We start from the raw sequence: 17,339 nt of genomic DNA, 5'->3' as shown, positions 1-17,339 counted from the left end.
AGGATAGGGATTAGAGAGGTGATGGGAGGACTTCTGAGAAAGGAAGAGAGACCTAGAGAGGGGACAGAAACCGAAAGAGAGGGGGATAGAGTCCCAAAGAAGTAGAGACAGAGATATATAGAGAGACATAAAAGGGGGTGAGGCATGGGAGAAATAGAGACCCAGGGAGGTGACAGAGAGTAAGAGAAGGGGCAGAGACCCAGAGAGAAGGAGAAAGAGAGAGGACAGATAGCTAGAAAGGGCAGAGACAGAAGGGGTCAAGAGAGGGAAGAGGGGGAAAATATAGGGGGGAAGAATGGTCATCAGAGAACAAGAGGGAGGAGAGAGAGGCCCAGACAAAAGGGTAGAGACCCAGAGAGGGGAGAGGGGGGATGTGGGGGGCAAAGACACAAAGAGGGGGCAAAGACTCAGGGAGAGGGGGACAGAGTCCCAGAGAAAGGCACAACCTGATAAAAAGGTACAGAGACCAACAGAGAGAGACTAGGGGCGGGGGTATTGGGCGACTGAAACCTAGAGAGAGGAGGGGACAAAGACTCAGAAGGAGGGGACAGATATTCAGAGTCCCAGAGGGAGGGTAGAGACTCAGAGGGGTGGGGACAGAGACCGCGGGACAAATAGAGAAAGAGGAGAAAAAGGGACACCAAGAGACACAGAAACGGGAGCAGGTGTGGGGTGGGAAGGCGATACGAACCAGCTGCCGCACCTGCAGAGGGAGGCGGCGGGCCAGGGACTGTGCCGCCAGAGGGTGCCCGCAGCCCCTGACCCGCCCCCTTCACTCCCACAGGCGCCGCCTCCTCCCACCGCAGCCGCAGCCGCAGCCGCTGGCCCCGCCCCAGCCCCTGCGCCTGCGCCCTGCCTCCCGGAGCCCAGGACAGCCCAGGGGGCGGGGCCGGCCCGCTCGTGGGCGGGCGATCTAGTTCTGGCCCCGCCCCTTAACCCACCATCTCCCCCGCAACCCCGGACCTCTCAGACGCCCAACCCGGTCCATCTTCCAGCTGTCCCGCCTATCGCCTTGTCCTAGACGGGGCTTCCGGGCGCTTTGGCCTCTCCCCTCCTCTCTGCCTCCCTTCGTGCTCCCCCCTCACCAGCCCTTACCCGTTCCTCGGTCCTCCCATCTGCAGTCCTCCGTTGTCCAGGCTTCCACCAGCTGGAAGCTCTCGCCCCACTAAGGCTCCGCTGACCTTCAGTCAGGCCCCTCTCCCAGGCTGTCTGACCCCCAAGACTCTCCACTCCAGGTCCCTTCCCCTCGTCCAGCCCGGGACTTTCCACTCTTTGCAAGTGTCACTTTTCCCTGGCGCCCCTCGCCCCTCTCTTAGCTCTGCCCGCCCCCGCCCACCCTGGTTGCTTCCAAGCCCCTTAAAGCCCCGCTTGTCCCTTAGTCGCACCTCCCCACAGCCCTTTCCAGACGCTTTCTGCCTTCTGCAGACCCCACCTGCTTTCCTCAATCCCGCCTGATCCATCCGGACACGCACCCCGGCCCAGTCCCATCGAAGCAGGCCACGCTTGCAGCCTCCGCCCGCCCCTCCGTGTCTTCCCCAGCCGCTCTCAGGTCCCCAGGCCTCGGTCATCTTCCTCCTCTCACCGGCCTCAGGCTCTGTCCCCCCACCCCCGTCTTGTCTCCTTTTGGTCCGGCTGGTCCCCTCCTGTGGGAAAGTGCTCCATCTTCACTTCCCGCCTCCAGTGCGGTCCCGCCCCCTCACGCTCCCGGCCCAATCCGCGCCGTTTCTACTTTCTCCGGCCCGCCCCTTCTTAAGACCCAGCCCGCCCCTTACAAGCAATTTTCCTTCCCACCAGGGAAGTGTTTTAGGGGCGGGCGTTTGATCTCCCTCCTTTCCGCTCCCTCCTCAGTCCAATCAGAGCAGCCTTTCGCATTGTGGCCCCGCCCCTCCAGGCGGGTCAGGCTCCTTTAAATAGCTTGGACTTGTCCCACCCCCTCTGTCCCGCCCATCTCTTTTTTCAGTCCAATCAGGTCTCTTTGTCCCGCCCATCTCTTTTTCAGTCCAATCAGGTCTCTTTCTAACATCCAGCCCTGCCTTCTCCATCCTCCTTGTCCTGCGGAACACGGTATTAGAGGCCGTCGCCGACCCCTTTGACGCCCCACCCCGCCCCCATCGGTGGCCCCGCCTCCTCCAACTGGGCAGCGTTAGAGTCCCCGCCCCCTCCCCTCCCCCAGGCCAATCAGTTCGGTTTGTCCTCCCTGAGACGACGCCCTCTCCACCAAGCTCCTCCTCCCACCCAATCACGTCAGCCTGTCCCGCGCCCCGCCCCTCGAGGCCACGCCCACGCAGCCCCGCCCCCCATCCAATGCTGAGCTCAGTCTGCGTCTCGTCCTTCCGCGGGCGCCAGGGGGCCAGCAAGCAGCAGCCGGCGCCACCGCCGCAGCCGCCCGAGTCCCCGCCGCCGCTGCCCCCGCCGCTGCCACCGGCGCCGCTGCAGCAGCAGCAGCCTGCGCAGCCCGGCCCCGCCGCGTCCCCGGCGGGCCCCCAGGCAACCCGCGGGCCCGGGGGCCAGCGCGCCGAGCCATGCCCCGGGCTGCCGGCGGCGGCCATGGGGCGGCACGGCGGCGGCGGTGGCGACAGCGGCAAGATCGTGATCAACGTGGGCGGCGTGCGCCATGAGACGTACCGCTCGACGCTGCGTACCCTGCCGGGGACGCGGCTGGCAGGCCTGACGGAGCCGGAGGCTGCGGCGCGCTTCGACTACGACCCGGGCGCCGACGAGTTCTTCTTCGACCGGCACCCGGGAGTCTTCGCCTACGTGCTCAACTACTACCGCACCGGCAAGCTGCACTGCCCGGCAGACGTGTGCGGGCCTCTCTTCGAGGAGGAGCTTGGCTTCTGGGGCATCGACGAGACCGACGTGGAGGCCTGCTGCTGGATGACCTACCGGCAGCACCGAGATGCCGAGGAGGCGCTCGACTCCTTCGAGGCACCCGACTCTGCGGGCGCCGCCAACGCCAACGCCGCGGGCGCCCACGACGGAGGCTTGGACGACGAGGCGGGTGCGGGCGGCGGCGGACTGGACGGTGCGGGCGGCGAGCTCAAGCGCCTCTGCTTCCAGGACGCGGGCGGCGGCGCCGGGGGACCGCCGGGGGGCGCGGGCGGCGCGGGCGGCACTTGGTGGCGCCGCTGGCAGCCCCGCGTGTGGGCGCTCTTCGAGGACCCCTACTCGTCGCGGGCCGCCAGGGTGAGCGCACTCTCGGAGTCCCCATCCACCCCACTCCCGCTTCTCCGGGTGCCCCCAGACTCTCAGGAGCGCCCCAGCCCAACCCTCAGCATCTCGCGGCCCATCCCAACCTCCCCTGGTCTCTCCAGGCCTCCCAGTGTCTTAGAAGCCTCTTCCCCTTGTCCTGAGTCCTCTGTGCTCCTCTGAACACACCCCCTCTCCCGGCCATAGACTCTCCTAGATCCCCCCAAATACCACCCCGCTTCTTCTGGCCACCCTAGACCCTTAGAAACTTTCTACCCACCCTGAATGCCCTTGGCTCCTCTGAACACCCTCAACCTTGCTTTTCCTGGACCCCTCAGAGGCCCTCAGAAGACTTCCTGGTCCTGAGGCTCCTGAGCCCCTCCAAACCTCTTCTCACCGCTCTTGGCCACCCTCCAGCCCTCAATGTCTTGGACCGTCCCCAGTCCCTCAGAAGACATCCTTTCCCAACCCTCAGGGACCCAAGCCCTGTGAACACTGTCCCTCCACTTTCCCACCTGCCCCCTCCAGACTCTCTGCAACCCCCTCTTCAGCTCTCAGTCTCTCCCAACACCTTGCTGATTCTCTTTGGCCCCTCTCCCAGAGACCTCTCTCCAAGTTTGCACTGCCTGGGTATCCCCCCACCCACCTTTTCTCTTCTCAGTCTCAGAAGACTCCCCCATCCCAACCTGGGCACCTCCTGGACCCCTCTGAACCTACAAAGCACTTAACTCTAGCCAGGACACTTCCCCCTCCCCCTCATTGCAACACTGAGTCTTGGGGCACCTTCCCCCCAACCTCCCAGCCCCCTCTGTGCTCACTCTTTTCTGGCATCCTCATCAACTCCCATCCCAAGGACTTTCCCCATAAAGCCCCAGACTTTTCCCAAGCCTTTCGCACTCCTTAGTGTGTCTCCGGGAGCCCCCACGGTATGCCTTTCCTCTGCAGAGCCCCCATGTGTCCCCCAGAACTGCTCTTCCTCTTCCACAGACTCTTGCAGCTTTGCTCGTCCATCGTTTAAACTGCGCAGCCCACTCTATCTCCGGGCTCCCCTCTCCTTAGCTCCCTGTCCCTGTCCCCTTTGCTATTCTGTTAAGTGACTTTCCCTCCTGCTCCAGAACTTTATTGAACCTCAAAGCGTGGGCCCCTCCCCTCCTCAAGTCATCAGCCCCACAACTTTCATCTCCAAATAGCTTTCACTTCTTTCTCCCCTGCCTTGGGATCTTTCCACCTGCCCCGCCCCCTGCCCCTGCCCTGCCATCTCCCTTTCTCAAGCTCTCCTGGTCCAAAGCCCAGGACCGGGCCCCTCAGGCTCTCTTCCACCAGAGTGAACCTAAGAGCCCACACCCAGCCTTGCCTTTCCTCCAGCCTTATCTGCCTCAAAATTCCACATATCCCCCAAAGCTCTCACCATCTTCCCCAGAAAACTTTCCTCAAGCCTCTGTAACTTGCCAGGCTAAATGGCTACCCTCCCCCCTCGTTCTTCCCTGAACCTCTTCCTCCTAGTAACTTCCTCCCTGTCCCACAGACCCCGAGGGAGAAAGTGGGAGAAAAGAGGGAGGCAGTCCAAAGTGGGGGGAATTGGAAGGAGGGGGGAAGAGGAACAATCCCAAGGCCCCTCCTAGGCTCCTGGCGACCCAAGCACCCGAGGAGCAGGTCCCGGCCCCCTCCCCCCACCGTGCCGCGTCCTGGGCTAGAAGGACGCGGAGCCGCAGTGCCGCATTCGCCGGGGGAGGGAGGGAGGGGGAGGGGGGCCGGAGACGCAGCATAAAGTTTGGTCCCTGGGAAGCGCTGAGTTGGCGAGATTTGGGGTTGAGTGGGGGGAGGTGGAGAATAGGAGGTGCAGAAGGGACATGGCCCTAGATGCCCCCTCAGGCCTCTGAGCGGCTCCTTCCCTCGGTCGCCTGGGGTGCCCTTCCCTCCTCTGACTCCACTGAAGGGTGCTGAGGTGAGGGGGAGAATGAAGGTAGAGTCTTCCTGTGATGTTCGGGCTCAGGGTCTGGGACAGCTACGGAGGTTATTCATTTACTCCACAAATGTTTTTGAGTGTCCACGGTGTGCCAAGCACTTTCTAGCCTCCAAGTGAGATTGCTTGGGGGAGTTGAGAGCTGAGGCCAATCCTCCTACCCCTTCAGCTTTTGAGCCACCCTGGGGCAAAGGGTTAAACCAGCCCGACGCAGTCCAGCCTCTGCAGCTGCGCACTGCGGCGGGTGCCCACCTTCCCTTTGCCCTGGGAGGGAAGGAGTTAATCAAGCTCCTGGCCCGGGGCCTCCCACCGGGAAGCAGCAGCACTGCGACTGCGCACTGCCTGCTTGGCTCCGGCCCGAAGGAGTTAAGACGGTGCCCAGCCGGTGCGGCTGCGCAGTGCGGCGGGGGAGCTGTCCGCGGTGCTGGCCGCCGTGTGCCCCGCCCCCCGGCCAGCCGGCCCGCCCCCACTGCGGTGCCGCAGCCTGCTCCGCGCGCCCCGCTCGGAGGGGGCGGGGAAGCACCGGGCATGCGCTCTGCGGAGGCCTCTGGCCTCTTAAACCACTGCAGAGAAACGAAGACCTGGGTGCAGAGAGGGCCAGCGCTGACCCCCTGCCCACACCAAGGTCCAGGAACCTCTCTGTGCCCCCGACACTGTCCCGCCCCCACTCTGCACTTCAGATTAAAGTCAAGGCCTCCCTGGCCCAGAGACCCGCTACCACCCCGTGGAGGAAGCTGGATGCAAAGGGACAGTGCTGGCCCTTGGCCCACTCCAAGGCCCAGGGTCCTCTCTGAGGCCCAACACTGGCCTTCCCCCTGTGCTGCCCATCTGATTAAAGCCCCCTCTTTGGGTCTCAAGTATGCATGAAAAAAAAACGAAACCAAACCCTCTTTACTCCAATACCTATCTTCCTTCCCTCTCCAAGGTTCTCCTTTCCCCCACCCTCTACAGATCTGATCAAGCCCACTGTCACCCCCAGGGGCCTGACCGTTCCTCTCCTTCTCCAGACCTTGACCCTGCTCCTCCTCTCCAAGGCTCTCATGAAAACCCACGCTACTGTGCAGCAGGACTCTGGTCCTCCCCCTACCTTGATATGGCCCTGGAACCTCCCTCCCAATTCTCTGCACCTCTGAAAAATGATGCCCCCCACCTCTCTTTGGCCTGGGCACTGTCCTCTCCACACTGACTCCCCCTTCCTCTCCAGATCCTTAAAGTCCTGCCCCTTTCTCCTGTAGCCTCTTCTCTTTTGGCAGCCTTAACCCTTTAACCCCACCCCTATACAGAGCCCTGACCCCCCCCACCCCTCTATAGTTCCACCCCTCCCCTGTCCTCCCTGGGGGAGGCCTCAACCTTGCCCCCCACTGACTGATGCTCCCATACCCTAATAACAGCTCAGACCTGCTTACTGTGTTCTAGGCACCGGGCCAAGCACTGCTTTTGGAGCCAAGCCCTTTGTACACTCATCTGCTTTAATCCTCACAACACTCTCGTAAAAATATGAGGTTCAGAAAGCTCAGTCTCCTTGCCCAAGTCTGGCAGGTTAAAAGCCAGATTCAAACCCAGACTTTCTGACTCTTAAGCACCTCTTGATTCTGCCTCCCCACCCACCTTCCCCACCTCCCCTTCCCCCAGCTCCAAGCTGAGCCCCAAACCCTCTGAGGAAGAGGGTGTGTGACCTTAGGCCCCCTGGCCCCTGTCATATGGCAGAACCCTTGGACCCTGCCAGGGAACCCTGAGATAGGACACAGGGAACAGGAGTGTGGGGGGAGGTGGTCTAGGAGACAGCGAGGGGCCAGGATGCTGTTGCCAAGGAAAGAACTGCCCATCTGCTGCGTCTGCTGGGGCCAGCTCCTCTCCCACTGCTTCTGTTCCTTTCTCTCCCCTGTTGTTAGCTTTAAAGGGGACAACAGGATGCTAGAAGGGAAGGAGCCAGAGGGTTGGGACACCTGCATTCCACCTGGAGCTTGAGCCTAGGAAGCTGGGGAGGGGGGCATTTGGATGGTTTTCTGAAGGTTCTGGTCAACCTGATGCCTAGGTCACCTCTCCCCCTCTCTCTCCTGCCCCACCCCACAGTATGTGGCCTTCGCCTCGCTCTTCTTCATCCTCATCTCCATCACCACCTTCTGCCTGGAGACCCATGAGGGCTTCATCCACATCAGCAACAAGACGGTGACGCAGGCCTCTCCGATCCCCGGGGCTCCGCCGGAGAACATCACGAACGTGGAGGTGGAGACGGAGCCCTTCCTGACCTACGTGGAGGGCGTGTGCGTGGTCTGGTTCACCTTCGAGTTCCTCATGCGCATCACCTTCTGCCCGGACAAGGTGGAGTTTCTCAAGAGCAGCCTCAACATCATCGACTGTGTCGCCATCCTGCCCTTCTACCTGGAGGTGGGCCTCTCGGGGCTCAGCTCCAAGGCCGCCAAAGACGTGCTGGGCTTCCTCCGGGTCGTGCGCTTCGTCCGCATCCTGCGCATCTTCAAGCTGACCCGGCACTTCGTGGGGCTGCGTGTGCTGGGCCACACGCTCCGCGCCAGCACCAACGAGTTCCTGCTGCTCATCATCTTCCTGGCCCTGGGGGTGCTCATCTTTGCCACCATGATCTACTACGCGGAGCGCATTGGCGCCGACCCTGATGACATCCTGGGCTCCAACCACACCTACTTCAAGAACATCCCCATTGGCTTCTGGTGGGCTGTGGTCACCATGACGACCCTGGGCTATGGAGACATGTACCCCAAGACGTGGTCAGGCATGCTGGTCGGGGCGCTGTGTGCTCTGGCGGGGGTGCTCACCATCGCCATGCCTGTGCCCGTCATTGTCAACAACTTTGGCATGTACTATTCGCTGGCCATGGCCAAGCAGAAGCTGCCCAAGAAGAAGAACAAACACATCCCCCGGCCCCCGCAGCCTGGCTCGCCCAACTACTGCAAGCCTGACCCACCCCCGCCACCTCCGCCCCACCCTCACCACGGCAGCGGCGGCATCAGCCCCCCGCCACCCATCACGCCGCCCTCCATGGGGGTGACTGTGGCCGGGGCCTACCCCCCGGGGCCCCACACGCACCCCGGGCTGCTCAGGGGGGGAGCGGGGGGGCTGGGGATCATGGGGCTGCCTCCTCTGCCGGCCCCTGGCGAGCCTTGCCCGTTGGCCCAGGAGGAGGTGATTGAGATCAACCGGGCAGGTGAGGCCGGGCGTGAGGGCGGGGCTGGGGGACACGGGTGGGGGCCTGTGGGAGGACGGGGAGGAAGTGGCCGAGGTTCCGAGACCCAGTGGCCAGCAGCAGAGAGGGGAGAGAGGAGAAAGGGGCAGCTAGAGCTCCAGCCAGGGAGGAGGCACGGGCAGACGTAGACCTGGAGTGAGCGTTGCGGGGAGAAACTGACTCGAGCTAGGCGTGCGGAGGGGCCAGCGAGGCAGAGGGCGGCCGAGAGCTCAGGTTTTAACAACAGTGAGACCACGAAGGGAAGACAGGCTTCCAGACTAAGAGTCAGAGGGCAGGGCGACAGGAGGAGGACTTGGAAACCAGGCCCTGTGGGCTTTGCTGGGGGCAGCCTGAGAAGTGCTGGGAGAGAGATGGGTGATGTTGCTAAGAGGAAGAGATGGAGCAGGGGCGAGGTGGGGGGAGAAGGTTGACTGCGTGTGCGTGTGTGTGCGCGTCCCTGGGGGAGTCCGTGCCTCCCAGGCAGAGACGGTGTCTGGAGGGAGGGCGAGGCCGCGTGCCCCACCCCCAAGCCTTAAGTAGGTCGAGAAAGGGAGCCGGGGCCGCCTGGCCCCCATCTTGCTCCCTCAGCCACTGACCCAGTTTCACACCAATTAAAAATAGCTCGAGTCAGAGCCTCGGGGACCCCCACCGCTCCCCCATCTATCACCTTCCCAGCCCTCGGCCAGTGCCCTTCCCAGCACCCAGCTCGCGTCCCCAGCAGCCACTTCCCAGCCCTCCGCACCCTCTGCAACCTGCCTGCCACCGGCCCCAGCCTAGCCCACCACGTTCACTCCAGCCAACCACCCACCCGGCGCCCAGCTGGCTGTCCCCAACCCGCCCTCCAGACACCCCACACCCAGCGGCCACCTGGCCTGCCACTTCCTAGCACTCCACCCTCCCTCAACCAGCCACTGCAACACCCACCCTGCACACCCTGCTCCATGGTCACCCCTCTGCACAGCCGCCACGCCCTCCCGATAGCCCACTCTCCACTGTGCCCTTCCCAACACCTTGGCCTTGATCTCCGCTTCAGCACCCACTCGGACCTCCGCGCCCCCAGCGCGAGTCCCCACCCCTCACTCTCTCCTTTGTGTCTCTGTCTGATCCCCTTGGGATGCAGATCCCCGCCCCAATGGGGACCCGGCGGCAGCTGCACTTGCCCACGAGGACTGCCCAGCCATCGACCAGCCCGCCATGTCTCCGGAGGACAAGAGCCCCATCACGCCCGGAAGCCGGGGCCGCTACAGCCGGGACCGGGCCTGCTTCCTCCTCACCGACTACGCCCCTTCCCCTGATGGCTCCATCCGGAAAGGTGAGGCCCATCCGCTGCCCCTGGGACCCCCCCTCTCTCCCCGGCCCAGGGGAGGGAGGAGAGGGTGATGGGGGCGGAGGCGCTGGACTTCCCTTCCCTCCTCCCTCCCAGATACCCCCACCTGCCCAAGTCTCCTTACCACTGACCCTTCACCTGTCTTTATTCCATCTCCATTTCCCCTCCCCTTTGGCCTCTTCCCCAACCCCCAGCCACCGGTGCTCCCCCACTGACCCCCCTAGACTGGCGTAAGCCAGGCCCCCCAAGCTTCTTGCCCGACCTCAACGCCAACGCTGCGGCCTGGATATCCCCCTAGTGGACGAACCCCCTCCCCCCGGGGTAAGTAGCCCCCACCCTCTGATCCCCCCGACTCCCCCTCCCTCCTGACTAACCCCTCTGAGAACATGCGACCCCCACTGACCGAGGCTCCTGCCCCCCACTAAACAGCTCATCCACTTAACCCCAGCGCCTGACACTGCGCCCCCCACCCAGGACACACCCTGTCCCCCCCACTAACCCCCAGCACTAACCCCAACCCTGCCTCCCACCCCTAACCCTGCCCTCCACCCTGCCCTCACGACGGAGCCCCATCCTGCCCCATCCACATCTCTGCACCCCCTGCCATCTGATTTTTTTTCATTCCATCAGGAAAAGCCCCGGGACACTTTTCTGGGTGCAGGATGGGGTGAGAAAGGCTCAGCTGCCTGCCCACTCCCCTGCGAAGCCAGCCAGCACTCAGCACCCACGTGCCCCGGGTGCTGGGCACAGGGAGCTCAGCCGTGAACAAAATCCACCCCCTCCAGGAGCTTCCAGTCTGGATGGGGAGGCAGACACAGACCTAGAAAGTCACTGTTGAGGTGACACACGCTCCGATGGAGGCAGCATAGGCAGCGAAGTAGAGGAACACACAAAGCTTCCCAGGGCGGACAGGGCATGGGGACTCCAGATGACTAGGGTGAGACGTACACACAGCAGGGTTCTGCCAGCTGCCGGGCAGTTCCCGTTAGTAAAGACTAGAGGGAACTACACAAAAAGCCTGGGAGCCATGTCCTAGAGGGAGAGGGATTAGGAGGCAGAGATCTGGCAGGGAAGCAGCAGCCAGGCTGGTGGCTGGGACCTTGTCCAGGAGCAGGGACAGGCTGGGGACTGAAGGCTGTGCCAAGGTGAGGGGGACAGGAAGACACCAGCAAGCTCTTACCACATGCTAGATATGGGGAGATATTTTATATAACATATATTGTTTCGTCCTGTTAATAAGAACCCTAGCCAGCCTCTAGCTCCTTTCCTTCATGTATTCATTCATTCATTCGGCAACCAATCTAATCCTTATGTGAGCAGTGCCAGGCAGTGTAGCTTGCAGTGCACAAAGCAAGCATCTATTGCCATCACAGCTTCCGGTCTCCCATCCACGTACTAACCGGGCCCGACCCTGCTTAGCTTCTGAGCTCAGATGAGATTGGGAAGCGTCCAGCCTAAAGCCTAGGCTGTCAAACTAACTATACAGCCGGAGGGCCAAACCTTTCAGCCAACTGTTTTTGTAAATAAAACTTTATTGAAACACAGCCCGTGTTAGGGCGAGCACAGCAGAGTGCAATAATTGTGACAGAGACAGTATGGCCCCTGTAGCCAAAAAGACTTACTATCTGCCACCCTCTGATGGGAGGAAGCAGAAAATAAGAAAAAGAGAAAAGCACAAGCTAGTTACTCTGGCCGTGTCCGTTAAGGAGGTCTGCAGAGGATTTCTTTCAGGAGGTGACATGAAACCTGAAGGGTGCGAAGGGACAGCCAGGCGGAAGGAGCAGGGAGTGCGACAGGCCCTGAGGTGCTGGGTGGCCTGGGCTGGGCTTGTTAAAGAACAGCAGGGAGGGCAGTGTGGCTGCAGCCAAGAGGCAGAGGGGACAGGGGCGCAGGAGGAGCCTGGGGAGAAAGGTCATGATGGGTGTTGTCGCCATGGTGAGCAGGCTGGATTTGATCTTAGATGTGACGGGGAGCCACCTGAAGGTATTTGATCCTTCTCTTATTCCACAAACCTGTGGACCCTTCCTTAGAAATAGACACATCCTAGGGGCTCTCTGCCCGCAGCCTAAGGAGATGCCCCGGGGAAGCCTGGGGAGCCCCCGGGATGGCCTTGGCCAAACCCTCACATTTCACAGGCGTTCAGGGAGGGCCGTGGCCAACCACCCCAGGCCACAGAGCAGATGGGACAAGAACTAGGTTTCCGGGCTCCTGGTCCAGAGGGGACTGCCTGGCTCCTCTGGTTGCACCCCTCCACCTCTCCTTTTTGCCCCCCCCCCACCATCGTCCATTTTCATCTCATTCCCACCCCCTCCCCGCTCCCATCTAACCCACCCCTGCTTGCGCCCAGTCCTTTTTACCCCCCTTTGTTCCCCACCCCCAGGTCTGGAGGGCCCCCGTGGAATTAATGGGGAGGGGTTTGGGACAGATTTGGGAATTCGGGTGGGGGAGGATTAGGGTGGGGGGCTGGGTGGGGGAGGTCCCTGCTTCTCTTGCCTATGATGCCAAAATCCATTCATTGAACTCAAATCATGGCTGGAGCTGATGGGGCTGACTGAACCTGCCTCCGATGCCCCTCCCCTGCCCCACGCCCCTCTTCCTCCTATCCTGCCCCAAGACCCTCTTCCTCCTATCCTGCCCCAAGACCCTCTTCCTCCTATCCTGCCCCACGCCCCTCTTCCTCCTATCCTGCCCCACGCCCCTCTTTCCCCTGTTGCCCCCACCTCTCTTTCCCGCAAGACTCTCTTCCACGACTTCCCTCCCCAACTGTCCCCACAAGGTCCTCTCTCCCAGCCTGCCCCCCACCCCTGCCCCTCTCTCCTATATCTTCCCTCTCCCACCGCCTAAGCCCAACATGCCCCACCTGGTTCCCATTTCCTCCCTCCCTCCTCTCCCCCCTCCCCTGCCCCTCCCGCCAGCCACCCCGGAAGCTCCGCCCATATTTGATGTCTCAGCTGCCCCCATTTCACTGCTCCCCTTCCCCCGGAAAACACCAGAGAGGAGGAAGAGATCCGGGCGTTTCTCCGTCCCCCCAACAGTGAGGCTGTGTTGGGGGGTTCCCCGATCCTCCTCCCCCCACGCCGTGACTCTTGTGTATTTCTGTCCCCAGCTCTTGTCACCGCCTGAGACCTCGCGAGACCCTCGGTCCCCCCCTGCCCCTTCCCCCCAGGTTAGCAATTGGGAATGGCTGGGAGGGGGTGTCCCCCAAGATACTCGGCTTCAACCCCCCAAGCCCTCTCTCCCGCAGTCAAGACACCCCTGTCCAGACAGCCCCCTTGGCATTGCCTACAAACGCCACGGAACGCCCCCAGAGGCTGGCAGGGCCCCAAGCTTTGCAGAAACCACACACACTGGCCCTGGATCTTGGATCGCTTTAGCTACGAGGCACGTTGGAGGCCTCCCCTCACCCCGCAGACGCCCAAAGCCTTCTTGGACCCTTTAAAGATCCCCCCACCCCACTTAGAACCCTCAGATGACGCCTGCTCTTGGAGTTCTCCTCCGACTCCATGACAGCACCGCCGACTTTGGCCCTTTCAGCCCCTCACAGACCCACCCGCCTTCCCTCTTCTCCCTACAACCAGGTTAGCCCCCACGTGGCGCCCCCCCTCCCGTTCCCCCCAAGCCCCCCGCGCCGGCTGCTCCCCCACATGCATTCCACCCGGCCCCCCATGCCCCTGCCGCCCACCATCTCGCCTCGCTGCCCCCCCTCTTTGCCTCAGGTGAGGGGGACCTACGGGGTGGGGGGCGGGAGGGGGTGGGGCCGTGGAGGGGGGCGGGGAGGCTCGGTGGGCACCACCCCGCCTCCTAATCCTGAGTCTCTCCCCCCTCCCCAATGTCTCGACCTTCCTCGTCGATGCTGACTGACTCCGATTTGTTCGCTTTCTCTCTCCATCTCTCTCTCTCTCTCCATCGCCTCTGTCCCTCTCCGTCTCTTGCCATCTGTGTTCTGTGTCTCTCTCTGTCTTCCTCACCATCTCTGTCTCTGTCTCTCTGTCTGGTGTCTCTTGCCCTCTCTTTCCATCTCTCTCTGTCTCTTCTCCCTGCCTGGGGGTCGTTCTGTCTGCCCGACCGCCCCCATCTCCTCGCTCCTCCCGGTGTCTCTGCCTCCCTCCCCAGGTTACGAGAAATCCCGCAGCCTGAGCAGCATCGCGGGCCTGAGCGGGGTGTCCCTGCGCCTCGCGCCCCTTGCCACCCCCCCTGGCTCTCCCCGGGCCACCCGCCGCGCTCCCCCTACCCTGCCCTCCATCCTCTAGCGCTCCCCTCCCCCCTGTGGGGGGACTCGGGGGTGACCAGGAAGAAGGTCAAAGGAGCTGGGGGTGGGGGGGTGGGGAATGGGTTTTTTTTTTACAAAAAAAAATCAAAGTCAATAATATGCAAACGAGATGATGACGCCAGCAGACACCCCCGGGCCCCTCACCCCCCCACACCTGGGGCCCCAGGATGGAGGGAGAGGGGCCAAAGCCCATCCCCCCAACTCTTCCCTCCTCCCCCTAAAAAAAAAAGCCTTCTCAGGTCTCCATGAGCCATAGGACACCCCCCTCCCATCGACTCAGTGTAAATAAGTCCAAATTATGCCAATTACATCTTGGGGCACCTCCCCCCACACTCTGCATGCCCCCTATCCTGGACCCCCTACTCCAACTCCACGTCAGCAATAAGCCGCCAGGGGCTGCACGCTCGAGTTTGAGGGAAGGGGTACCCTGGGAAGGAGGCTGGCCTCTCGAGGGGGGTCCGGCTGGCCTCCTACCCTTCATCCCAGGAGGGCAACCAACCATCCTGAGCAGGGAAAACAAAAAACTTGAAATAACGTAGGGGAAGGAGGAACAGTTACCCAAGCCCCAAACCGGAGCTGAGCTCAGAAGGTGGGCTGCGGCGTGGGGGTGGGCTGCAGCCTGCTCCCCCAGCCTGCAGGGGGACCCCTCTGGTGAATTTCACCCTCTCATCCTCCCCCTCCCCCAGGGATCTGCTCGCCTCTATTCTTGCTGCATGGACTCAGACCTCCCATCCCAGATTTCCTGGGATGATTTGGCCCTAGCACACAAAGTCCCCCGCCCCCCCATTCCCAGGACACGAGACCTGCACCCGGAATTCCTGAAACTGACCCTGGCGCCCCCCCCCCAATCCCCACACACTCCTGGGACTTAACCTCTGCACACCAACGCTATCCAAACACCCCCACCGAATTCTCTGGACTGCATCCCAGCACTTCTCAGACCTCCAAGACTTCACCCAGCTCTTCAGCTCAATTTCAGCCTTTGGGATGCTCCAAGTCCTTCCCACAACTCTGACATTTCCTGGACACCCCAAATCCTCAGGCCTGCTCTCCCAGACACCCCCCAAATTCCCAACATCAGTCATCCACCCGAGGTTCCCCTGAGGTTAGAACTCCCAAGATAGGCTCTACTCGGCTGCAATCCCAGGGAACCCAGGCACCTCCCTCTCTCAAGCCTAACCCTCCCCGTGCCCCCAAAGCCCCTTCCCTAAGATGGTGCCCAATACTTACCCTCTTCAGCGACACCAGTTTCCCAGAGGGTCATAGTCGTACCCCTGGCGGTGTGCTAAAGTTTTAGGCAGTACTAGGGCAAACACTTGCTTTAAAAAGTTTTGTCTTTAATGTGCACATTTTGCACATAAGCCTGTACCTCCAGGTATTGCTGCTCGGCTAGGACAGCGTTTATTTAGGTTAAAAGTGTTTCCATTTAAAGTAGTCCACAAGCGATCCTGCAGACTGCTCGAGTGGGGCAACGCTGGCTTATCGGAGGCCTGGGAAACGACACGCAACCCTGCTGCCACCCAGCCCTCCCCTCCCCGCATCCCTCGCCGCGCCGCGCTCGCGGGTGGAAAATCACCTCTGACATCCCATCCTGGCTCAAGGATGCGCTACCTCCCCCAAGCCCAGAGACCACACCGGTCCCAGAATCCTTAGCGGACCCCCTCTTTTGGAGCCGGGGGCCCACGGAATTAGCAACCTCCCTCTGCTCCCACGGCCTCAGGAATCCCTCCCCCCACCCGAGGGTGGGCGAGGGGCGACACTGAGCGTGATTCTTGATGCAACGATTCCTATGCAAGGGGCATTTTGAGTCCCCCCAACCTTCCCTCGGCCCCTAAACCCTGGTGAACCAGGGGTGAGGGTGGGGCGGGTTCTGGTGGGGGTGGGGCAAAGGGCTAGGGGCTCCTGACACCAGGGTACGGGGTGGGGACTGATTATATTGCCAAAGGGTTCAACTTCTTTAAAAAGCCCCCCGTTTCCCCTGACCCTCACGAAAGCCGAATGGGGCGGGGGAAGGGGACGAGGGTTTTTTCCAAAGGGTACTGACCTCTTCCCAACGTCTCCCCCCTGCTCGCCGATCCACTACACGTACCCGGCTTTTTAGTTCAGCTTTTAAAAATAACCACAATCACAAACTTCTACAAACATGATTCTCGGCCCTTGCCCCCCTCCCCCCAAGTCAACAGTGTGGGATTCGGGGAGGGAGAGAGAGCGAGCTAAAGGGACTGTTTCTAAGTCCGGCTCCCCCTTTTCCCCCCGGCCGCCAGGGTGCCTGCACCTACACGCATGCGCTGCATGACGCGCCCCCCACACGCATGTCGCACCCCTCCTGCGCTCCGGGAACGCACGGACACGGGGCAGGGGGCGGGGCGATCGGGGAGGAATGAATGGCGGGGGGGTCTTCCTGAGCTTCGCGGCTCACCCTCCCCGACAGACACACAAACACACACACGCACACACAGCAATAAGTTTCTCTCACTCAAACGTGGGCGGGCGGGCCTGGCCTGTCGAGGGGGGGAGTGGCGAGGGGCGCTCTCAGGGATGGGGGCGGGGTCCGGAGCCAGTGTGGGGAGGGGAGGTCTGCAAATCGTCCAACTCTGGTGCTAACGGCGGGTCTTCTCAGCCCACCCGCAGGGCAGGGAGGGAGGGGTCGGCAGGCCTCTCCCCCAAGCCTCCCCTACGCCCACCCTGGGTGCATGAACCGCCCAATGCAGAAGCTGCCGCATGTCACCCCCCCAAAGAAAAAGTGTCATGCCCCTTTCCCTCCCACCCTCTCACTCTCCACCAAAATAAAAGTTTCCTTTTCATTTAAAAGCTGCCTCCCATTCGTCTGCTGGGAAAGTATGTTGACTGGAGTGTGGGGTCACCCAGAGGGATTGGGGCTTTAAGAGTGGGGCCGCATTAAAGTAACAAAGGTGTGGACTGTGGCGGTCCAGACATCCCCGCGATCAGTGACACTATTTGGGGCAAGGGCCTGCCTTGGTCCCACACTGTGCGCACAGGGGCTGAGGGTCCCACGCTCTATGTCGCTGACTCTGGAGCCAAACCCTGCTTCTACTTCTTAGTAGTTGTGTGTCTTGGACAAGTTGCTCAGCCTCTCTGGGCCTGTTCCTGGCACTCTAAAAGGGTGGGATGGGCGTCTTTGATTCATTCATCAAACATTTACTGAATGCCTACTATGCGCCAGGCACTGGAGAGCAATGAAATCCCAACACAAGGTTGTGCTGAGGGTTGACACAAATGTGCTTAGCATAGCGCCCAGCACAAATGGTCACTGGTCACTGCTGTCATGTTTCTGCAAAGACTTGAGAACTGGCTGGAGTGCGGCCCCCCTTCTGGCCGACTCTCCAACTGGGGGGCTTGGAGCCAGAGACAACGCTGCTCTGAGACTCAG

The 17,339-nt window shown here is 61.7% G+C and overlaps 1 protein-coding gene across 3 annotated transcripts; it reads left to right on the top strand.

Moving 5' to 3' along the window:
• Nucleotides 1-2,304: 2,304 nt before the first annotated feature.
• KCNC3 (potassium voltage-gated channel subfamily C member 3) lies at nt 2,305-13,996 on the top strand. Of its 3 annotated transcripts, XM_075993241.1 has the most exons (5): nt 2,305-3,186; nt 7,226-8,333; nt 9,472-9,663; nt 12,785-12,844; nt 13,792-13,873. In XM_075993241.1, the coding sequence occupies exons 1-4, from the start codon at nt 2,305-2,307 to the stop codon at nt 12,799-12,801; spliced, it is 2,199 nt and encodes a 732-aa protein (XP_075849356.1). In that variant the 3' UTR covers nt 12,802-12,844; nt 13,792-13,873. The 3 variants fall into 3 exon arrangements, with proteins under 3 accessions (XP_075849356.1, XP_075849355.1, XP_012609608.3); XM_075993240.1 differs by lacking the exon at nt 12,785-12,844 and having other exon boundaries at nt 13,792-13,996; XM_012754154.3 differs by lacking the exons at nt 12,785-12,844; nt 13,792-13,873 and adding an exon at nt 9,873-9,991.
• Nucleotides 13,997-17,339: the final 3,343 nt, after the last annotated feature.

Source organism: Microcebus murinus, chromosome 16 (genome assembly GCF_040939455.1).
Source record: "Microcebus murinus isolate Inina chromosome 16, M.murinus_Inina_mat1.0, whole genome shotgun sequence".
Classification (NCBI taxonomy): Eukaryota; Metazoa; Chordata; class Mammalia; order Primates; family Cheirogaleidae; genus Microcebus; species Microcebus murinus.
This window is presented reverse-complemented; position numbering and strand designations above follow the sequence as displayed.

Bases quoted from the DNA above. Each gene is read 5' to 3' on its own strand.
- KCNC3 (XM_075993240.1), top strand. From the start codon at position 2,305: ATGCTGAGCTCAGTCTGCGTCTCGTCCTTCCGCGGGCGCCAGGGGGCC. The intron at 3,187-7,225 runs GTGAGCGCACTC...CCCACCCCACAG, and splicing joins ACTCGTCGCGGGCCGCCAGG to TATGTGGCCTTCGCCTCGCT. The intron at 9,664-13,791 runs GTGAGGCCCATC...CTCCCTCCCCAG, and splicing joins TGATGGCTCCATCCGGAAAG to GTTACGAGAAATCCCGCAGC.